The 1,276-nt window shown below is 62.1% G+C and overlaps 1 protein-coding gene across 1 annotated transcript in view; it reads right to left on the bottom strand.

Annotated features, from left to right (window-relative positions):
• Positions 1-775, bottom strand: part of RAPGEF3 (Rap guanine nucleotide exchange factor (GEF) 3) — an 8,588-nt gene extending 7,813 nt beyond the window's left edge. The window contains exons 1-3 of the mRNA XM_009321619.1: positions 674-775; positions 226-332; positions 8-50 (exon numbers count right to left, since the gene is read on the bottom strand). Coding sequence (XP_009319894.1) covers positions 8-50; positions 226-332; positions 674-775 — 252 coding nt within the window. The remainder of the gene's footprint in view (positions 1-7; positions 51-225; positions 333-673) is intronic.
• Between the last annotated feature and the right edge of the window lie 501 nt (positions 776-1,276).

The raw sequence follows: 1,276 nt of genomic DNA, 5'->3' as shown, positions 1-1,276 counted from the left end.
CCCGGGCCCCCACCAGCCAGTCCACCAGCTCCTTCCCGGAGCAGCACTGCCTGCAAGGGGAGAGGGCGTGAGAAACGCCCCCCGAAACGGGGCTGCGGTGCCCGGCACCCCAGGTGAGCCCTTGCCTGGGACGGGCAGCAGAAGTCCTGCCCTCCTCGGAGGGCTGCCGGGGTCCTCAGCAGCCCGCGGTGCCCCCCGGCATGGCAGGGGTGCCGGCCGTCCCACCTGTGGTGCCGCAGGTGATGCTTGTGGTCCCGGATGAGGCCAGGACGGGTGCTGGTGAGGTGGATGAAGAGGAGCTTCCCAGCTCGCCAGATCTTCTCCGAGGATGCCTGGGGGGTGGAAGGGGATTTTACAGCTTGCAGGGGAAGTGGGGAGGGCACGGGCAGCGAGACACGGACCCTGACTGCACTGACACCTCGCACGGTCGATCGTGCCCCCAACACCCTGCCTAAGGTGCGACACACTTGCACGCCCACCCCAGCACCCCAGGATCTCCATCACCTGCCCCCAGGAAAAGATGAGCCCAAGGACCGAGCATCCCAGAGCCGAGCTGAGGACCCCACGATATGCGGGTGGTCCGGCCCCCCACCCCTCACAGCCTTCAACACACGTTTCTCCATCTCCCACCTCCCCAAACTCATGTCCTCGTGGGTATTCCCAGCCCACCCACCTGGGTAAGGCTGTGTCCATAGTCCAGGGTGGATTCAGTGTCCAAAAGTGGGGTCTGGAAAACCGAAAAGAAGGGAGTTGGTGGCCACGGGGGCTCTGCCATGCCCCCCCCTCGCCCTGCACACCCCAGGGGGGCTCCCGCCTCCCCCAAGGCACAGTTCAGCTTCATCTGCTCTGCACCAGGCAAGGAGGCAAGCATCCCTGGGTGCTCACCAGCACCGATCTCCTAAAACCAAGGCAAAGCCTTTACTCTGCCCCATCCTTGCTGAAAACAGACGCGTAGCGGGGACCTAACCCCCCGAGCCCCCCCCGCGGTTATGTTTAACTTCAGAAAGGGAAGTGCATTCAAATGAGGGAGCTGGGAGATAAAAGAAGGAAGCTAAAAGTAAAATCCTTGCAAACAGGGATCAAAGACATCGTATTTGAGACATGGAGCTTGCCACTGGAAGGGAAGGACTTCAGAAAGACCTGGGGAAGCTGGCACAGCCTCAGGGGAGGGAGAGGTGTCCAAAGCCGGGGGTTTTCCTCCAGCTTTGAAGCCGGGTACAAACAAAGAGGATGGAAAAGATCCCAACTCCGGCGGGTTACGGGAACGGCCCAAGCA

Source organism: Pygoscelis adeliae, unplaced genomic scaffold (genome assembly GCF_000699105.1).
Source record: "Pygoscelis adeliae isolate BGI_AS28 unplaced genomic scaffold, ASM69910v1 Scaffold803, whole genome shotgun sequence".
Lineage (NCBI taxonomy): Eukaryota > Metazoa > Chordata > Aves > Sphenisciformes > Spheniscidae > Pygoscelis > Pygoscelis adeliae.
The sequence above is the reverse complement of the archived record's forward strand: the minus strand, read 5'-3'. Positions and strand labels throughout refer to the sequence as shown.